This window comes from Apaloderma vittatum, unplaced genomic scaffold, assembly GCF_000703405.1.
Source record: "Apaloderma vittatum isolate BGI_N311 unplaced genomic scaffold, ASM70340v1 scaffold13307, whole genome shotgun sequence".
In the NCBI taxonomy this organism is placed as follows: Eukaryota; Metazoa; Chordata; class Aves; order Trogoniformes; family Trogonidae; genus Apaloderma; species Apaloderma vittatum.
Window position 1 is genome coordinate 30,822 of NW_009724594.1, and position 19,532 is coordinate 50,353.

The window sequence follows — 19,532 nt, forward strand, 5'->3', positions numbered from 1 at the left end:
TGTTTTTGCAGCAGCACGCGTTTACTATTCTAAAACAATATCCCAAATAAAAACAAAAAAAATCAACTGCAATGAGAGGTTTTCTCCAATCAAAACATTCCATTAACAAAAGGTTTTATTAGGGATTTAACTGAAAAGAAAGAAAAAAACCTCAACCACATAAAGAATCCTGTATTTTTTTGGAAGACAAGTATCGCTTTAATACTCTTGGAACTGCCAGGTATTTTTAGAAACAAGCTAGCAAACTCCCAAAAGCGCTTGGGAGTTAACTTCTTTTTTAAACAAAACTGCACTACAAATATCAACCCAATCACAATCTAATTAATAGGATTAGAGATTCAAATCGCCAAGCTTCTACTGACATCCCAAACTAATCAAGTTTATTACAATTTTTCAATAATAATCCAGCTAACAAAGATAAACTCATTTATTAAAGCAATTTTTGAATACATTACACATCCCCTAAGGAAAATAGTAGTCTAAAAACTATGAAGAATAGCTACCAAGTAAAAAAAAATCCAGTCAAACCCAGCTTAGAGTACATGTGCAGTATATCAGCATTTTAAGGGCATTCTGTTTGCAACGGAACCAGTTATTTCATCTTTTCCTCTCATATAAGTCACCTTCTCATGTGTTGAACTTTCTGTAGTGTGGCAAACTTTCTATATCACTAAACTTTAGATCACAGAAGCATGTCAAGGAAAGGGGCAAAAAAACTGAAACCTATCTTTGTCAATCAAAAGGAAATGAACATACTGCAGATAAGATACAAGACTTAGCTGGTGGTCAATGAGGGCAGCAGACAAAAGAATTAGATCACTCTTTGATCCCTTGAATAAATAAGGAAACAAACAAAAGAAGAAGTATTTATTCAAAACCACATTGGTTGAAACCTCCTCAAATGCTGGAAGTCTGAGCATGGAAGTGCTGTGAAATGGATGATCTTTAAAACCGGTCCTTAAAAATAATTAGAAAGGGTATTAGAAAAGGAATTCAAGGAGCCTGCAAAGCTCTCTATGAAAAGATATCTCAGTGTGAATCTATCTTGAACGTGTTCACAGGAACAGCTCAGACCAGAAGAGGTTTTAATATATTCAGTTCCTTTCTGGCTCCATGAATCTAACGTTGCAGTAAACACCACAGTAGTGGTTAGATACACGGGCTTTTCCCACTCTCGATCTCCTCCAGTGGTCAAATGAGCTATATATATGCTCGCCAAGCTTAATGCTTTCTTTAAAATTGTCCCCTCTTCACTGAATGTGGTCAAAGATTAGCCAAGTAAAGATCTGTATATGGACACAAAATTGCTGCTACAGCCGTTCAGCTTTTTCCTTCTTTGTTTAAGCCATGCCTCTAACATAGGACTCTAATGTCTGCAAAAAGTAAGGAAATGAAACAAACAAGGTGAAAAAGTCCTCAAGAGGGCTGGAAATGAAAAAAAAAACTAAAACCTTCTTTTCAGTGGAACTCTCTGAAGAACATGAAGTGAGAGGAAAAGGGAACAAGAAATCATCTTTCAAACTTGATGTGAGTAGCCAGACCAGCTTCCTAATTTGCATATGGAAATGAGCTAGCCATTGCCTGTGCTTTTGCCTAGTCTGCAAAGAAGGCATTCTAAAAATCCTAAGTCAGAAAGGTGACAAATTATCCTTTGAAACTACTAGATAGGAGAAACTTCAGGGCTGGGGGTTAAGCTGTAGAACTGAAGCATGAATTCAGGTGACTGAACACCATACAATTTCCATAAACATGCATTTATCTACTAAAGATTGTGTTAGGATTCTGCTCAAGTTTTCATTGACATTCCACTTGGCTTTATTGTAGTTAAACACCTTAAAGATAAATGCCTAAAAAAATCTTTTAAAAAACAGTTGTTTCCAAGAAATAACTTTAGTTTAAAAATAAAAGCTGGATCCCATACTTCACCACTTTTTTCCTCAACAGTCTCTTATTAATGAATATCCTGCCCTGGAGAGGGCAGTCTGTGACCACACTCTGTACTCTAGTATCCTCATTAACTACCTTTTAGTTTTACCCAAGATATGCCTGAGATCCTAACAGTTTGCTTAGCCAGTATACAGTCTATGTCAAATGTAAATAAGTTAAGAAGGAAGCATATGGTGCCATGCTCAGCAGTTCAGCCTGACAACGTGTATCAAGTCCCACATTCTGCAACTCAGTGTTATTATTCAAGATACTATATTATTTGATGCTTTTTTTTATGCACAAGCCATATTTAAAAAATCAAAATGTAGTAATTCTATAGTATTTTAATAATTGATAATGTTTAAGTGTTGAAAGCTTTCTGTTAACAATCTAAAACTGTTCCTCTGGTACACTTCATTGATACTGAGTGAATTAATATAGATTATACAGTCACCTGAACAGTTTAGATTTCATTTCCAGAAATACAGAACCACTTTCTTTCCCAGATATTTCCTCCAATAGTATACATTTAAAATAATACTAATCATTCTAAATTCTAGTATACAAGATAGAACCAAACAATAAAATTACATGGAAACCTCCCTGTACCAGGCAAACTTTTAAAGATACTTCAAGGCATAATTCAATGACTAACTGGCAATCTGGGGGAAAGAAACCGTGTTCCTGTAATACGAACATTCCAAATGCTACATAATTATCTAGTTTGCTACATTCTACCACTCCTCAGATGCAGAATATTGAGGATGTGAACCACTGTTCTGAGCCAGTCCAGCAAGTCCTACAGGCAAGGGTCCTTCATAAGTGAAAGAAAAAACCTAGTAACACTAAGAGAATCGCCTTCTTAAGGAAAAATCCTTTAACAGCATAAAGCCTTGACTTCCTTCCTCAACAGATTGTAAGGAAAACAAAGTAACTACATTTGTATTTTAAGAGACTCTGCTTGCAGAACTTTCAAATTCATAATTTAATGGCTAACCTCACAGCTAAAATAATGTGTGACTATGGTACACTGAGATTAAATGCATAAGCTTTGTTTTTAAACACTGTCTGGATATATACTTACAGTAGCGCAAAAGAACGTCAATTCAGTAAAAGTAGCTGGATGCCTAACTCTAAATGTCTATGATAGTTGAAGTATTAGTCAAAAATGTCAGCAAGGGCCACAAGGAAAATAATAAAAACCAACTCATCCTTTGACCACAAATGAGGCGTGATGGGTTTGTGTCTGTTGGGATTTTTTTAATATTGGGGGGACTATGGGGGTGCCCCTGTGCAAAGTTCCCAGAGCCTCCTCCAGCCCCAGGTAAAAGCCAGACCCCAGTCAAGGCCAGGCCAAGCAGCACCTCTGCCACCAGTGTATTTAAGAGGGGAAACCTGTTGGACAACTGTTCCTTTGTGTTATGGAGTGCTGTGTTTTGGAAAGGAGGGAGAGATGAGAGGAGCAATCACGCGGTCACCAAGATCCATGAGGAGTACGGAGGGGAAGAAGGGCACTGGAGCAGAGATTTCCCTGAGGCCTGTGGTGAGATGGAAGGCTGAGGCCCTGAGGACCAAGGAGATTCATGGTGGTAGAAAGTCCAGGATGCAGCAGCCCGAGGAGGACCCCATACCGGAGCAGAGGATCACTCCTGAAGCACGCTGTGACTCCCAGGGAAGCTCACACTGGAGCAGTTTGTCACTGGGAGGACTGCAGCCCATGGGAGGGGCACACAGTGGCACAGTTTGGCAAGATCTGTGACCACGTGGGACGGACTCCTGTTGGAGAAGTTTGAGGAGGATGTTCTCCCCTGAGAAGGACCACATTGCAGCAGGGGAAGATGGTGAGAAGTCCTCCCCCCTGTGTCATCAGTGAGGAGGAGGAGGTAGCTGGGAAGAAAGGAGGGATGGGGGAAGGAGTTTTTAAGATCTGGTTGTATTTATTCTCTCACTATCCTACTCTGATCTAATTGACTGGGAAACTGGTGCTGCTTGTGTTTCTCAATTAAATGGATGTTTTCTCCCCAAATCTACTCTGGTTTTTGCCTGTGGCCATAAGCGGTGAGTGAACCCTCCCTGTCCTTAACCTTGAACCTCAAGCCCTGTGTTGAGCCTTCTATTCTCCATCCTGAAAACAAGGCGGGTAGGAGTGAGCGAGCAGCTGCACGATTCTTTGTTGCTGGCTGCGCGGGCTCAAATCAGGACCAGAGAACATATGCATGTCAGTAGTTTCAGTTAGACAGATTGAAGCCCCATTAGTGCAGGATTTGCAGATACAAAGGCTGAAAACTAAGATTTACCTTCTCACAGTCAGGCTTGTTTAAACAGTAACAGGTTCAACAACTCCCCATTTCCAGACATTATAACTAGTTCATCCTCCTATTTATATTTTAAGAGCCTCAGTTTCTCTTACCCAGCAACCCTAGTCCTTTTTTCTCATCCTCCTTCATTAAAAGCTTCCACTTCCTTCAGGCACTTGGCACACACAGTTCTCTCTTTGCTCTTAAGATGCTTGTCCTCAACCCTTCTTCCATTGAGAGCTTTTGTTACATCCCACTGCAGTCTTGTCAGAGCTTCAGCTCTGGGGTCCAAGGCAGAAATGTACACCTTCTTATAACGTCTTTGAGGTAACAATTTTACTTTTTTTTTCCATTTCTTTTGAATTTGGGAAGCTATAGATTTCCTAGCAAGTGCTGAGCTCCTCATCAGTCAGAGGCACTTCATTCATTTACTGTAATAAAGCATCTGTAATACAAGTTTCACGCTACCAGCAAACCACCTAATTAATATCTGTCCACCACAGAAAGCTCTCATCCTGTTGACAGCATGTTCTCACAGAGCTATATAGATATCATATGTGGAAAAGTAACATTTATCAAGTAACCTGAGAAAAGTATCTCATAGAATAGTTCCTGAGTACCCATTAGAAGCTTTGCAATCAAAACTATTGATCCTTTGGAATCTTTAAACACTTCGAGGGGACCGAACTCTAAAACTTGATAATGTAAATCTATATGGCTGAGAGGAATTCATGGCTGCTTATATATAATACCATCAGTTCTGACTGATAATTTCACCCATACTAGAATTATTAATAATGAGTGGCATCATCACTTTGGAAACCAATAGAGAGCCAGGGAGAGAGAAGTGGGTTGGTTTGGAGATCAGACCCAGCTCACTGTAGCATATGCTTCTCCTCATACTGCATACTGCTTAACTGACTTCAAAACTTAAAATTTAAGACATAACATGAAACTTTGACAATACTCTTGCCCTGCTAGAAAATGAGATTAATTTTTCCTCGAAACACAGTAAGTCTATTCAATATTTATATTTTTAGAGATGATGATTATTTCTTCATCACAAACAAAGAATAATCTCAAGAAAAGCTGAATTTTTGTAAACAATAGTATTAATATATAACATGCCATAACCTTCATGAAAATAAAGCGTGGTAAGACATTCTTTTTAAGATACTTTTGCACAGTAATGTGCAAAAGTAAAAAATTAACTGCTGTTTTTTCTCACAGTGTTGTTAATTTGACAATAATAAACAATTATATAGTAGATAACATAGAAGTTTCCCACATAAATCAAGTAGGGCCACATTTTAGAGAACCTGTCTCTTGTAAAATCTTCTGATGTGGTACAAAACTATATAGACAACTGTCTGTAACGTGGCAGTTTTTAACAACTATGGCATATCTAATTTCAAAAGTAGTGAATGGCTCACTAGTTACTTTTACAAAGACAATTTGAGAACCACTGACTTGTCTCCAGTAACCGCTATTCCCATTCTCTTACCTGTTATCAAGGCAGAGTGATAATATCCACAGGATACAGAGGAAACAGGTTTTCCAATATCCACTTGACAAGGGACATTGACACAGGCTTCACCAGCCAAGCCAATCTGACCTTCCGAATTGTCACCCCACACAAAAAGCTGCCCATCCTCTAAAATGAAGGCACAGGCAGTTAACAGATTTAAAACCAAACCTAATAAAAACTTGATCTACTCATTTAAGAGCACTTCATAAACTCTGTGCCTAATACTACTATGGGTCATTATCTCAGGGACATAAAATGGTATTTAGCACAATGAAACAAAACAGTCTGAAGTAAGAGGGTATCTCTTAAGCATTTCAAAAAAAAGACAGAACAGTTAATCAACTGATGTTAGACCATAAAGAGCAACAGAAAAAGTACCACGTAAAAATATTCCCTCACAAAGAGGAAGATTGAGTGTGAAAGAGAATTCAGTTGCCAGAGTATGAAAATATTACGATGAATTTAAGGCATTTTCTCATTTCTAGCAGTGAGTCACCACTTTCTCATTCTTCCAAACTTATTCTCTGTTCTGACTATTGCCTTATCTTTCAGTTCTCTTCACAGGTGATTGTATTACCCAGCTTCATTTTTATTTCCTTCAACTATCACAATAGCTGTTCCAAGTTTACCAAGAGCAGCCTCTGTTGACACAAAGACCAACGGCAGCAACAAAAACCAGAAAAAAAATGTAGTGAACAACATGAAAAATCTCTCGAGTTTTTTCTAGTAGAGATGAGGTCTTCTCTCTTATTTCTGGGAAGTAAGTTGTGAATAAAAAAACATACCATCCACAGTGCTACTGAGATGCTGTTGGGAACTAAAATAATTCTAAGTTGGCTTACAAATCTCAGAAGAATGTTAGCAGCTGTCACAAAAATATACAAACCAAACTAGCAGGCTAGCATCTCTCTCACACAAGTTCACGCTTTCTGTCACTTTCTGAAATGATGGTCTCAGTAACTTATCCTAAACAAGTACAGAAAAAGCTATTCTACAGAAAAACTTGAGAAATTACATATAGAGTAATAAAGACCAGCCATCCAACATCTGGAAGTACTATAACTGTGCAGACTTCAACATGTCACAGTTGTGTAATTTTGCCACCAGAGAAAGAGGTAATAGATTAGGCCTCTCCCAGAATTTTAGCAATGACACTGCTGTGTAGCCCGTACCAGTAGACCAAAATAGTTGCAGTAAGAAGTAGAATTAGAGAAACTTAATTTTTATAAGATCCATGTTTTGTTGCTGGCTTTCCTGGAAATAACCTAAAGATTTTTCCCATTTTCATGCTGTCTTTCCTTTGTAAGGATTCCTGCTAAACTAGGACAGCCTGAGCTCCCATTGTAGGCCGTTGCTCACGGAAAAGGTCTACTTTCACAAAAATTGCAGTAAGTTAATGAGACTTACCAGGTGGTGTTGAAATAGGCAATTGGCTATCAAAAAATCACTATGGTTACAAGGGAAAGAAGACAGGGAGGCACAGAAGATACACCCACATATACAGACAGAATGCTGGAATAAATGTTTCCCGGGAACACAAGGCTGGACACAAATAAATAGATTTTATTAGTGGTGGCTCTTACCAGTTACTGCTGCTGAGGTGTATGATCCAGCTGCTAGCTGTTTGATCTTGTGCTGGTTGGTAAAAAAACTGATCACATGAAATGTGGTCCTTTCTTCTGTGTCACCTAATCCCAACTGACCTTCACTGTTACCTCCAGCAGCATACACATTTCCTTTTTCTGCACACAAAAAAGCACATGTCATACTCAGAATGAAGACATTCGCATCAGTGGTAAAAAGTCAGAGGAACTGAAGCAAGTCGTTTATTTTTTCATGGAAAAACACTGCAGAAAAGTTGGGGTCTACCACCACGAAATATCCTCAAAGTGACATCAGCAGTTTCCGTTGTAGCTAGCAGGGAGGCTTTCCCACGCACACTCGGATCAGAACTTTCTAAAGGCTTTGCATGTACTGAGACTGGCTGCATTTCCCTGCATTCTAGACACCAATCTAAAAGTAAATACAATTTGAAGTTGCGTAAGAGTTCTGAGAAAATGACTTATTAGGAGCCTTGGTGGTCAGAATTAAGTTCCTTCCCCAAATAATGTGTATTTTAAGATAAAACACAAAGAAAATGGTGAATGATGTCACAGGCAAGAAAAGCAAAGTCATATTAGTGCACAAATTACAGAGACAAATCGCTTATTAGTTTTGAGTACTGTGAATGAAATATATTTTTCCTTCGGTTTTTATTAGAAATATTTTACTCATTTTAATATTTAAATCACTTACAATTTAGTTAACTCCATCTTTACTTTGTTTTAGAATCTCTAAAATTAAAGTTGATGATTGATATCTTCAACTTAAAGAACTTTAAGGTTTATTATTTTTAATTTTAATATGTTTCACATCTAAAGTGCTCATCTGTGATGAAAAAGATAAGGGCCATTAATAACACAAATCCAGGCACAAATGTGATAAGCAACTGACATACGTTTTATGAATGATCCTTGCTATATAAATGGCCACAAATTAGCTGGCTAGTGTGTACACTAAAAATAACTAATATTTACCCTGTGCAAGTCTTGCATACTCAGCTGTTATTAAAATTGTTCTGGTTTATTCTAATAGTCTTATTTACAGTGCTCAGGGTCTTCGCATATACAAACCTCTTAACAATCAGACAAACTTCTTTATAACATTACTGCAAGCTGAAGGATTGTAATCACAAAGACGGCTATTCTATCACATAAATTCTAGAAGCATGGCAAGAATTTGCAGCAATTCTCTTCTCTGTATGCTGTCTCTCTAAAAATTTATTTTTTAGTTTAAATTTACAGTTTATTTATTTATAGCTTAATATAGCAACTTGTCATTGAAGTAGCAGACTACCTTGTCTAGCCAAAACGCAACAAAATTTGAAGACTGGAAAAAATTCAGGTCTACTACATTCACTCAAATACATAACTTCACACTAATTAATTATTTGTGAAAAGTAAGTTTGAGTACAGATATATAAAGAATACTAACATAGCTTTACAGGGCTTAAATTAAATATTGATATTTGTTAACTACACCTCAAATGAAAGCAAATTTTTTTTCACTTGTCTATTGCTAGCAAACTCCCATATAACATTATTTTATAAACGCATTGGCTTAGAATAAATCAAGAATTCAAAGAACTGGATATCAAAACCACAATTTTTAACAGTCCCATTTTTGTTTATTTTTCCTTCCTCAACACTCATGGGGTTCGTTATATAATTTTGCATGAAAGCAAAGGAAGAAATCTATCTTTAATATGTATATAATATAGGTTACATACCTGTGTAAACTAAGGTGTGGTTTCTTCCACAAACAGCAAGTTTTGTTTTTTCTGGTTTTAAAGCTATGAATTAAAGCCAAAGGTGGGGAAAAGTTATAAAAAAGCTGATAGTCAGTTCAACAACAAACTGTTCTGTGCTCTAGAGGGAGCTCTGATTTTCCCAACAGAATGATTACAAGATTCATTGCCCATTTGAACCTAGCATATGACTTATTAAACCAGGATTCACCCAAGACAAGAATGTAGACATAGACCTTAAAAACTTCTACTGACACTCAGGTTAACTTGATGATGGCTACTTCATCCCAGTCCCACATTCCTCAGAATTAACATTTATGGGATACACCTCCAAGAACACGCGAAGTTGCAGGACATAATGTATGCTTAAAGTCATCTTCAGTTTTCATTAACAGTACTACTCTTAACTCCCTCTTCTGATTTTCTCACTACTTTAAATCTTTAAAATTCTACCGTTCTTTTTCCTTATCATCCCTATCTTCCTTCATTATGCACAGTTACTTTTTTTGCTAGACTTTCGCTCTGCACTGCCCTCATCTTGATCACCAAACTCAGTTGCTAAAGACAGTCCTATCTGGACTGACGCTTGAAATTTTTGCATATACCATCCTGTCTCAGTTTCAGCTCAATTATCACCCAACCACTATTTGTACTTCTCTGCAGTCTGGTCACTGCAAAAGACGGGGAATGTATGCAAGAGGAGTCAAGAGTTATTCTGCTGGAAAGAGAGAATACAGAAGTGCCTTTTCTGCCATGGCAAGGGCAATCCATTTCATAAAAAGAGGAAAAAAATCTCACCGACTTTTCCATCCTCTCTCCAATTATTGATCACAGCCAACAGTTTATCTCCTCTCAGCCATGTCCATGTGCCCTATACAATGCTCTTAAAACAGTATGATTTTTACATATCTTAATTGCTTTTCCACTGCCCATGACAAAGCCAACAACCATAATCCCCTTCACAAATCATTTTTCAGTCCTTCCAAATCAACCTTCATCAGCTCCATAATATTCAGATTAAAGTCCCTTCTAAATTCTACCAAGTCACCAAACAATTCTATCAACTTAAGCATCAACTGTCTCTGGTCTATCACGTAAACACAAACACAAATTGCCCAAATTCAGGTACCTATCGCTACCACCAGGCTGGAACCATAACACTTACAATGTTGGCTTCTTGCTACAATCTTACTTTGCTGCTTTATACCTCCAACTTTGAAGATGAGCTTAATCAGCTCTTCAGAAGCATGTGCTCCCTAACCTCCCTTCCACTTAGGCTAATCAATTGTATTTGATGAGCGATGCCATATTTACAACATTGCTGGCAATTTTTCATAACCAATTTCATTAGTGTCTAGTCAAGGCCCAGAAGATATTTTCTCAGAAAGCATGCAGCCACAACTACGTGGCCCCAAGGAGAAACTGAAACGTGTCCTTGCAAACCCATTCCTGAAGCCAACTGGTGACTGAAAGGTAGTGAGAAAAGCTCCAGGATTTGCTCCTGCTATCTACTACTAAGAGAAGAAAGACAGTCTCCTTGTGACTTTTTTCAGTGGATATCAGGTCTAGTTTGAATTGCTGTCACCCTCTCATAATCTTTTATTCTCCGTAGCAATTTGACAGTAAAAACAAAAGTTGACAGCCAATCTATTTAAGCCAAGGTAAAAATCAATCTCGCACATGGCTGAGAGAAGGTGTGAACCTGAGAGTTGCTGCATTCTCCCTCTGCATTTGGAGAGGGGAGCAGATAAAGGACAGTAGACTAAACGAAATCAGGAAGAAAAAGAGTTTGAACAAGCAAGATAATTTAACAGTAAGTTAACAGATCGATCTGCTGGCAGAAAGGATGAGGATAAACATTTAATTGTGAAAAGAAATGTGTTAATGGGATAGATATGACATAAGTAGAGGGCATAGGGAAAAAGTATTGACCTAGTTTTGTTTGACAAGATAAAACTGGCTAGGAAAGATCAAGATAACAGTGCGATGAAAACATATTTTACAACACATGAAAGAATATGGGAATTTATTTTACTGCTTCATACAAATATATTAATATTTATGCCTCCTCAGACACTTCTTATAATTGCTAAAATTGTAGAATTACTTGTAAAAACTTTCTGATAGATTTTTTTTCATTTGTAAGGGTGCTAAGGCAAAAGTGATACACAGATACACTGCCGTTGGAACTCCTGATTTCTAATGCACAGACACCACTGCAGAAACCAAGCATCTGATTAATGTCTTTGCACTCACAATGAAAATGTGATTTGTCAGAAAAGGCAAATATTACATAAAATGGGAGCCCTCAAAAAAGACAGGATTCCATGTATCTTAGCTAATTTTCAGACTTAATGCCCCACAACCTGGAACTGATGGAAAATCAGTCGGGGATCCTTTTAAGCTACCTTTATGAGTTTCTGTAGTAGCATGCTACAGATGAATAAAGAAGGCAGAATCAGTTATTTTGGAACTCCATCTTATAAAGTACATTTTCAAAAAGAAGACAAAAAATAAAAGAAAAAATAAACAAACCTTTAACACATGTTGGTTTGGTCACAGTGTTCTTTGATCCTAATCCTAACTGGCCCCAGTTGTTACTGCCAAACATGTACAGCTTACCATTCCCTGGAAAAGAACGCACAGTCAGAATCCATACAAGTGTCTGAATACCTCATTCAAGACAAGATTGTCATTCACACACTATGCTATTTATTGCTTCCTTTTTAACGCAAGGTTTAAGATTAGGCAATTCAATATTTAAGTGTAAACAATAATTAATGTCCTTGTGATTTTTCAGTACAAACCTAGTAACTGCATTGTTTAAGTGAGAAATTCACAGACAGAAGGGACAAAAAGCAGAATGAACATCCTCTCCTTTAATTACACCACAGATAAAGTGCTCTTCAGAAAATAAAATGTACTCTTGGACAGACCCTGCAGTTCAGAAACCACAGTATCTGTAGGCCTGCTTATAAAATAACAGCACATTTAACTAAGCACCCAATCTGCTACCCCAAAGACATGAATGAATAATGCAGTCATATAATTAATACAAACACAAATTTATAGTATTCATCTTATTTTACTGTTTGGGGGGGCTATTTCTTTTACTGCTCAATGTCTTCTCTTAAAATGATTTACAAATTTGAACTTCTGCAGAACGTGGTTTCTGATGAATTTTTAAATGTATTCACAAATTGTATTAATTTGCATATAAACAAGGAATGCATAAAACCACTATGCAGACACGGAGTTTTGTAAACGTAAATGCAAACATTAGATTACAAGTCTTCAACAGAGGCAATGCTAGAATCGTATTTCAGAAAGTGAAATAATGTGTCATTGAACTCGGCAGGTTTGGCCATGACTGTTAATGAAATGTTGTAATTCCAAATAACCAGTGGTTTTTTAAGAGGATGGTATATGAACAGATGGAACTTTTGTCATCAGGCATGCAAGTTAGACAGCCAAAACTGGCTACTGACAATATCTTAAAACAAAACAATCTCACTTAATTGCATTCTTTAAAGTATTAACTTTTGTCAAGCTGTGAAGTTCACGCCCAGGATCTGTCCTGACAGAAATCTTTGCAAAATAATAGAAATTGATTTGTATTTGTAAAACAAAAAACAATTTTGCAACTGTTAAAAGGAGTTTGTTTACATTTGATGAAGATCTGCAGAGCTCTGTGAGTTAGACTCCACCATAAAGCTGTCACATAAATAAACTTTGTCACCCTGGTCATCAACAATTATCACATGATCGCAAGGCATAACAGCAATTCCACATCCTAATGCCAAAATACTATGGCTGTTTGTACTTCAGTAGTGTAGGTTCACAGTGAAGGGTTCGAAATGTGATTTACAGAGACTTTGAAATACGGTATCGAAATGTTTAAAATGCTCTGTTAAAAAATCTTAAATATAACCACAGTTTAAAAAAAAAAAACAAAAAAAAACCCCTAACAATAACTAGTATCTAAAGCCCAAATTAAATTGTTAGACTTGAGTATTTTTGAAACATGGGGCTATATGTTGATATGAGGTCTTTCCAAGAAATTTAGAAGGGAACAAAGTCTGAGGTCAAGCCTATGCTCATGGTGTTTGACTAATAGCATTTATATCATCATCTCTATTTTGATAATGCAATCACATTAACACACATGCAGAGTTGACTCTCACTGAGAGGAAAACATTCCTTAACAGAAAGAGTTTTCATTACCAAATGGCATCCTATATCAGTATATGCTTCCTTACATCCTTAGTTTATACTTTTTAACTGCCTCTATAAGACGGTAGTAGTCCTGTGGGAATATGATACCACACTGCCATAACTCAATTTAAGCACATTCTCTCTCATCCGTTCAAAATTCTAACAGGTCACGCTTTTCATCTTATAATCACTGTTTCTTATAACAGTCTTCAAATTCTCAGGCACTACTTTGTAAGTCAAGGAGCTGAACAGATAAGAGGAATTTTTTTTTTACCATTTTTTACAATTGGGTGACAGCCTTTTATGATTTCAGACTTCCACCACTTGCAGTGTAACAGAAAAGAAGACAACTGGGAAGCAGTATAGAGAGTGAATGAAAATTAATAGGCACTGTGGAGTAACCTGAACAAACACCTGTAACGAAGTAACATTTCAGGGTCTGTACAGCAAATCAGGGTTTGGAACAGACACAACAAAGTATAAGCTGGTGAGGAAACACAACATAATTTTGTATGCAAAAGGTCCTATTTTCATAATTGCATATTGGTACCTTCAGTCATCACCATAGATGCACTGAAGGGAGAACAGCAGACAAATAGGCAAGGATCGTATTTCAGAACTCTGCAAACTCAGATTGCTTTTGCTTTTTGCTTCCATGCTGGTCCTGACATACGGAGATTGTGATCACCTGGAATGGCTCGCAGAACACAGGTCCAGCAGAGCAAGATTATGACTCTGGGTAGGAACAGGGAAACAACAGCATAGAAAAAGGGCTACTCAGATTGTTCTGATGATGCAAACATACTTCCAACACCAGCCTCTGCCTTCATCCTGATGCAAGGCTGGAGTATTTCTCCAAAGTACGCGTGCATTGGCTTACCACCAGCAGATGTTTCACCAACATTAATTCGGGGCTATTAGGGAAGCGACAAGATGCTTACATCTTGAGGAACAGTGGTTCAGTGAGAGACTTCAGGAAGAGAGAGTCTCCTAACCAGTATGCTTCTCCTAAGAGTAGCTGCTACCACAACCACGGTGATTCCTGGGATCTCCATCGGTCACTTTTTCCCCTCAGTTTGTGAAGCACACCAGGCATTCATTCAGCAGCTGTGAAATACCAGTCGAAATCCTCAACATGCTCCATGATAACAGCAGGCAGCCAAGTATTCCTATCACCTAAGTTTAAAGGCGTGTTTTACATATTCTCTCCCTTGCCTTCTAAATTCTATTAGCACAGGCAAGAAATAAAATTGAGAGACAACGTACAGACTTTGAGCATTTATTAAAAGATTCTATTGAGAAGCTATATCTGAAGAAAATGTAACAGATTTGGACAGAGTATTATATGTCATGCACCATGATTTTTTTATTTGTGCTATTTTGTGAATAAACTATGTTAACAGTTCATTTAAAATCCACATACAATTCAAATACACTTCACAGAAATGGGAACGACCTCAGTTTTGTTAGGCATGTCACAATATGCTCAGTATAAAAGCTTTATTGAGCAACAAGAACAGCCACACTTAGGACATTTAGCATCACACAAACAAAACCAGCACAGTGCCGCTTGCTGCTGCACATATCAAAGATCAATGCAAACACATACTAATCTTTCTCACTCTCCCTTTGCACTTTATGCAAAAGATATCATGCCACGTTCTGATGGCCTGCTGGTAGGCAGAATGAACAGAAGCAATCTGGGGTTCAAAGACCTGGAGGGATTCCAAGGTCTCCTTGGTGTAAATTGCTGAAAATTTAACACCTTACGAAACTGGAAATTATGAGCGCAGCAACTTGCTGTCATTCCATATGTATCTCTTTTTACTCCTACTTTTACACCTGATACTTCTTTCTTTCCTGCTACCTTCTTGCACTGGGGGATGCAGTTGTCTCCAGAGCTCTGTTCAGAAAGTGCGTCTTCCATCATCACCTTTTTCCCCCTTGTGAACAGGATCAGTCTCTTTGATCAAATGTAGGCAAACTGCCTAGGATATTCTAATCAAGGCAAATAAACAATAAGACAGCTGTTAACTTTAAGAGTTTTGTAGAAAAGAAAATGAATAGAAAGTTAAAAATATGTGTAACATCACTTCACAATGGCTTCCAACAGGCTGATAAAATTGCTTTCCAAAGTCTGCAGTTACAGAAGGCTCAGGGAGTGAACCATCAGTATTCTTGGGCCAAAAGATACAGAGATTGGGCAAGAAACACTACTAAAGTATTACAAGTGATGCTGGAAGATATACTGCTCATGCACGCATTAAAGAACTAAAGAAGACAACTGTTTAAAAAAAGTCCTGCTTGAACATTTTAACAAAGGTTGTGCTAAAGGTAGAGAGCAACGAATAAAGAAACACAAATTTAAATCCCAAACTCGAAAACTGGAGAAGGAAATGTTTCTTCGACTAGCTCAGCAAGCAACTTTAAGTTGTCCTTTCTACTTCAACACATATGTAAATAAAATTTTGGACCCTAACTCCTAACCTATAAAGTCAAAGAACAATTTACTTTAAACTTTTCTTCACAGAAGTCACATGGGAATATTGATGCTGGATTAGATGAAAGAAGTATTTGAAAATTTCTGAATATTTTGTTTGAGTGCTAAGTATTAGCTCCTGTACATTTTCTTCACTTGCATTCAGTCAAGATTCTGTGCTAATGTAGCTGTCTCTCCTGCGCAAAACCAGTTCTAAGGAACGTTCTGAATCTGTTTGGGTGATTCTTTTACTTATGATTGTTGAGACATGTTAGTGTAAAATTGACATATTTCAACTTTCATATTTTCAGTTAGATTTGAATCTAATTTGTGACCTGTAAATAACGACTGAAAATAAAACAAAGCATGCATTAACACACACCTGACTGAGATCCTTCCTCAGTGATGTTTGTCTTTTATCTCTTCCAGGTCTCAACCCAGCTGGATTTCAAGAAGCTCCTGGTTTCTCACAAGGTCTGTACCCTTCTCAGTAAGCTCATTACTGGCATGCACTTCTGGAGCTTTTATTCCAGGTGTTACCGCTGTTCAATGCCATTCACCAAGGGCTGTAATTCCAACTCCATCTAACAGCAGAAATGCGAGGTGCACATGGGCACGCACAAGTGTGAAGAGCAAATGATGGACAAAGGTTTTCTGTTTCCCTTCTTCTCTTGTTTTGTATGACTCTTGCAGTTTTTCTACCTCTGCTCACCGTTCATCAGTATTTTACCTTCACTTTTGCCTCTACTTTGCAACGTCCCATGTACGCATGCTTCTACAGTTCCTTCTCCTCAAGAGCTTTGAGAAAATAAAGATCTGATGATCTAGGAGTTTCCCTGGTGATGTGTCTGCACACTACAACAGCAAAGGCCAGCTATGGAGACAATTTTGAAATATGCTGCATATATCAAAATAACAGGGAGAAGGGGATAGTAGAGAAACAGTGCTGCATGCAAAGCTGTGCGAGCTGACCTTCAAAAGTGGCCACTGTTACAGTGACATGGGAGTTCGGGTATTACTGCTGATTAGGGTAACAGTGCTGGCACTGGCACGTGCTGGGGCAACGCAAGGAGGTAACTTAAATTTCTAGTCTAAACTGAGAATTACACTAGTGTTATTTCAATCTGGCTATGGGCATACAAAAGGATAAATAAATATATAAGTAAAAATCCAAAGGAAGATTACACAGTGCCCCAGGTTACATTCTGATTAATGTTAGGCAAGAAGCAATTTAAGAGAACTGGTTCAATCCAAGAAGTGACAAGTTTTGTGCAAAACAAACTATTCATGGATAATTCATCTTCTAAGAACTTAGGTTTGAAAAAATAATTGTATAATTTCACCTCAAGTTGTTCTACAGTCCATGAAATCTATACTCTTCTTTTAATCATGCTTGGAATAGTTCATTCTAAAAATCCAGCATCTTCAATTTTGCTTGAGGACACAGCAAGAAACCCTCAAGAAATTATTTAATGAGCAATGACCAATTGGGCATTGACGTGGAACAAATACATTGCAATAAAAAAGTCCTGAAAATATTCATATAAATTTCATAACAACAAAGTCTTCTTATCTATCAGCAGTTGATTGTCAATACAATTGATGCCTGCTCATCAACAAGCGCAGTCCCTTCCACGTGAAATAACACTGAACAAATTTTTCAATGAATATTGTTTCCATCATTTCAAATAAATGAAAATAAACATTAACAGCATCTGAGCTTCCTTGAATACTTTTGCAATTTATTTCTGATTTTAGGAAAGTAGGATTTTCTGAAGTTTTTTTAATTGCTCTTTAAGGAGTTATTTAAGGGGTTATTTTCAGCTGACAACAATAATTCACATCTTCATTTCAACTGTTTCAGGCAGATGCTTAGTGAACTTTTTGACTGCGTTCAACAGATACTGTTTACTTCCAAGATACAGACCTCTACCTTTAAGATTGCCTGCTAAATACTGTCAGATTCACAAGGAACATTCAAGTTGAAGCAAGTCACGCTTAATTTAAAGCCTGTGTGATATAAACATTATTACAGATTCCTTCATGTCAGCTCTTAGGCACGTCTTGTTAAAACCTCCAGTGACCTTACACTAACTTCAAAGGCACCCAATAATTCTGACAGAACAGTCCTCTCTCCCTTCCACAACCTCATTTGATATTTTACCTGAGGATTCAAATAAGACTCATAACTTCCCAGGCTGACCGTATATATAATATTTTATCATACATTCAGTTTCCAATACTGACCTGTAACAATAGCAGTATGTTCATCTCCACATGATATAAGTACAGGCTTGTCATTTTTGAACCAGAACTTGCTAGGAATATCTTCTGCAAATCTGGTTTTGCCAAATGTGAAAACAGCACCTGATTCTAAAACACAAAATGATAACATCAATTTCAGTGAAAACAAATTTTGCCTCACACATTTTTAAACAGTCATTTCTTATTCATTCAATTGCACATTTAGTTTCTTGTCTTCTTTTTTTAAAAAAAAGGCTGAAGCACTTTCTACTATCCTGTTTCAGCAAGACTACTTCATTTTCAGGCTCACATTTCAGTCCTTCTGATTCTTCTTAAACTCCACGAATAACCAGATTAAATAGATATTGTTGCTGGTGTACTGTGTTCTGAGGATACAATAACTTAAAGCACACTAATGCACTTTAGCAATACTCTTTCTTCTAAGAAAAACTACTAGGTGTGTAAAACAAAGAATAAAGAGCTCTGAATAAATGTCCTCGGAAAGTAAAATAAAAAGTTCACCCTGAAAGCAGCTCGAGACAAAGAGTTCTCACTTACGTTTATACTTGAATGCAAACAGGTTTTCCAAATTGGATTAGAGAGAGATACACACTGTAAAGAGGTGACAGGCTCCAAACTGACCACTCTTCCTCACCCATCTGAAAAGATACACGTGCTCTAAAAATAGTCCCCTAAAATCAAAGCTCTCAGCCTTCAAAACATGAGTTGGCACAACTGTCTCTGATCATAAAACCATGATCTAAAAATCTCAATCAAAATCACCCAGAAATAAAGCTCAGTCAGCTCTCTTGCCCTTGTAATCTGCCTAGTTTTCTCCATTCTTCCCACTTCCAAAAGCATCAGCAATGTTGTTTTAAAACAAAAAATGTCAACTACTCATTTGCCTTTTGGTTAAGCACACGGCTTGACACACAAAATATTAATTCTACAAGAAAATACATGAACTTACAAGTTAAAGAATTCAGCAAAGCACAAGTAGACCTTCTATTTTAAAATTCCATACTTGGCTCTTTAAGCATAGAATCATTTTTTGGAGAAGAAAAAACCCAAACATTTCCTTGCAGGCTTTTTGTTGACATTTAAGCCATGATAATACAAATAAAGCAACAGAAAGACTGCTTCTGTAAGACTATATGTACTTTACAGACTGCTTCTGTAAGACTATATATACTTTCATAGTAACACTGAAACATCTTCATGAATTTACTTTCAATGAAAGGAATCTCATCAATACGCTGCACCTCAGCTCCGAAACTGAAAGTTCTCTCTTAAACTGTAAATTTTATATTCATTTTATTCTTTAATGTAAAAGTTTCTCATACTTGCAAATAACATGTTTTACACATCAAGTCCAGAACACATGTATAAAATTGTATTTACCGCCTCTTTAGTGTGTTCCACTGTTCTACTAAACACAAGCCTTGTGCAGGCAAATTCAACCTTTTTAAAGGGTTGAGTTTTTCCTCTTTTTACGTA

The 19,532-nt window shown here is 37.2% G+C and overlaps 1 protein-coding gene across 1 annotated transcript in view; it reads right to left on the bottom strand.

Moving 5' to 3' along the window:
• Nucleotides 1-18,164, bottom strand: part of RPGR (retinitis pigmentosa GTPase regulator) — a gene marked incomplete at its 5' end in the record, with an annotated part of 40,200 nt that extends 22,036 nt beyond the window's left edge. The window contains 5 exons of the mRNA XM_009872571.1: nt 5,728-5,877; nt 7,335-7,493; nt 9,080-9,142; nt 11,633-11,725; nt 18,039-18,164. Of these exons, the coding sequence (XP_009870873.1) occupies nt 5,728-5,877; nt 7,335-7,493; nt 9,080-9,142; nt 11,633-11,725; nt 18,039-18,164 (591 nt within the window). The remainder of the gene's footprint in view (nt 1-5,727; nt 5,878-7,334; nt 7,494-9,079; nt 9,143-11,632; nt 11,726-18,038) is intronic.
• Between the last annotated feature and the right edge of the window lie 1,368 nt (nt 18,165-19,532).